Source organism: Pediculus humanus, genomic scaffold, assembly GCF_000006295.1.
Source record: "Pediculus humanus corporis 1103172108228 genomic scaffold, whole genome shotgun sequence".
Classification (NCBI taxonomy): domain Eukaryota; kingdom Metazoa; phylum Arthropoda; class Insecta; order Psocodea; family Pediculidae; genus Pediculus; species Pediculus humanus.
In genome coordinates, this window is record NW_002987798.1 from 27,467 (window position 1) to 29,758 (window position 2,292).

Consider the following 2,292-nt stretch of genomic DNA (forward strand, 5'->3'; position numbering starts at 1 on the left):
TTTTCTTTTTTTCAACCCTCTAAAAAGAAGAAAGTAAACATTTCGCCTTTTTTTTTTTTTCCATATTGAAAAAGTTTACGTTTGATGACAATATTCAACGATATTATTTTTCTCAACTTTTGATTTTTTCTTATAAAAAGGAAAATGGAGGAGGAAGTGGAGGAGGAGTAGGAGGCGGACAATTTTAAATTTTAGACAATCGTACAAAAACAACAACAACAACTTCCGGTTTTGCATAATGTAATTGTGTGTATATAATTTAACAAGATTTCTTTTTATTTTTCAAATGTAAAAACAAAAAGAAAATTTCACGCGTGTTTGTTTTGGAAGGGGAGAGAGGGTGGGGGAAGGGAAGGGGTCGTTCACCCTAAATTTTTTTCTTTTTTAATTTGGTGACCCCGAGTACTCTAAAGAGAGAGAGACAGAGAGAGATTTTTACAACACAACCGGTTAAGTTCAAGGGCATACATAATAAACTCACTACGTACGTGTATGTATCATTTTAAATCAAAATACATTAAAATTAATTGACGTCCCACGCGTTTTTTTTTTTTTCAATACGAAACGATAATAATAATAATAATAATAGTAATAATAATGATAATGATAATAACGAAAACGTTTTTTTTTCTACGTAAAAAGTTAATCGATCGATGCCGCGTGTATGCGATTGAAGGAAAAATCGAAATTAATTTTTTTTAAGTTTAATAATTTGAATAAAAGGAGCCCCCCAAAAAATCCGACAAACAAACTCTCTTAACAATTAGATACGAATTAAAAATGAATGAGGAGCAGCCCCTCCTAAGAAACAAAAAAAAAAAAAATTTAGTTTAGTTTCCCTTCTCCTGTCTCCTCCTCCTCCTCCTGTGGTTTCATTCAATAGATATTTTTAACAAAAAAAAAGTTCTCGTGTCTGTTCTTTTCTTTCTTTTTACGTTGTTTGTTCGTTTGTTTGTTTGTTTCGTACGGAGCATTAACATTGAATAAGTTAACGTAATAATAATAATAATAATAATAATACTTATCTACTTACATAACTTTTACGAATAAATTAAAAAACCCTATTTATAAATTTTATTTCATTATTAAACAAATAACAATTTTTTTTTGTTTTACGACGTTGTTTTGTTTGTTTGTTTGTTTGTTTGTTATTGTCAGAATGAAAAAAAATATATTTATTATTAATGTATGAATTATTTTGATAAAATGTTTGTTAGTAAAAAAATAAATAAAAAAAAAAAGAAAAAATGACCTGTTTACGATTTTTTAGACATTAACTAATATGACCCTATAGAGACGTTTTTAATACGAGGTTAAAGGTCAAAATGACTCTTTATTAAACTTTTTATAATTGTGTTTAAAAAAAAAAACTTACCCTGCATGGCCGAAGCCCAGCACAGCCAAAAAAGTACCCATTTGGGGGTTCTAAACCTTTGAAGGAAATCCGGTCGAAAAAAACACCAACCGCATTTATCATTTTCATTATTATCTTCCGGTATTTTAAGTTTTTGACTTGTCGGTACTTCCGGTCGTCGTTCACCATCGTCTTGATTAACATCAAATTCATTTTGTGATAATTGTAATCTATCTTCGGTATTATTAACAGGCGATCTTCTCAAGTCGATGGTATCCATTTTTTCTTCGTCGTAGGGCCTAAATACTTTCTAAAAAAAACAAAACAAATTCGTTCAAATATTATTATTATTATTTATTAAATAAACTTTTTTTTTTTTTTGAAAAGAAAACAAAGGAAACAAAACCTATTCATGTCCCGGAAATAATTTTGACTGTAAATGACACTTGTTAACGAAGACATAAAATTATATATAAAAAAAGGTAACGAACGAACTTATGACCCGTTAAGGGCAACCCTTCAAAAGCTACTGAGTGGCACACACGATGCCGTCAGCCGCCAACGCACAACCCGTTACGATCCCTTTCCCCTCTTCCTCAATCATCCTTGAATCCGCACCTTTTCCTCCCGATTTTAACTTAATTTTCATTTATTTTATTAAAAAAAAAAATTTCTTTTTCCTCTTTTTTAAAACATTTTCTTCTTTCTCTCTCTCTCTCTTTTATTATTACATTACCCCCCCCCTCTCTCTCTCTCTCTAATTAAAAAAAAAAAAAAAATTCAATTTTTGAAATCAACCGGAATAAAAATTGTAACCTTACATATATATATATATTTATATAATTTTTTTTTTTTCTGATTCGTCTTAAGAAAAGAAAGAAAATCATCATAATTATTATCATTATTATTATTATCATTTTAATATTGAATTATTTTTC

General features: G+C 28.8%; 1 protein-coding gene across 1 annotated transcript; it reads right to left on the reverse strand.

Annotated features, from left to right (window-relative positions):
• Positions 1-763: 763 nt before the first annotated feature.
• On the reverse strand, positions 764-1,634 carry Phum_PHUM454310 (uncharacterized protein; the record flags this gene model as incomplete). Its single annotated transcript, XM_002429826.1, has 2 exons — positions 764-801; positions 1,376-1,634. The coding sequence occupies 2 exons, from the start codon at positions 1,632-1,634 to the stop codon at positions 764-766; spliced, it is 297 nt and encodes a 98-aa protein (XP_002429871.1).
• Between the last annotated feature and the right edge of the window lie 658 nt (positions 1,635-2,292).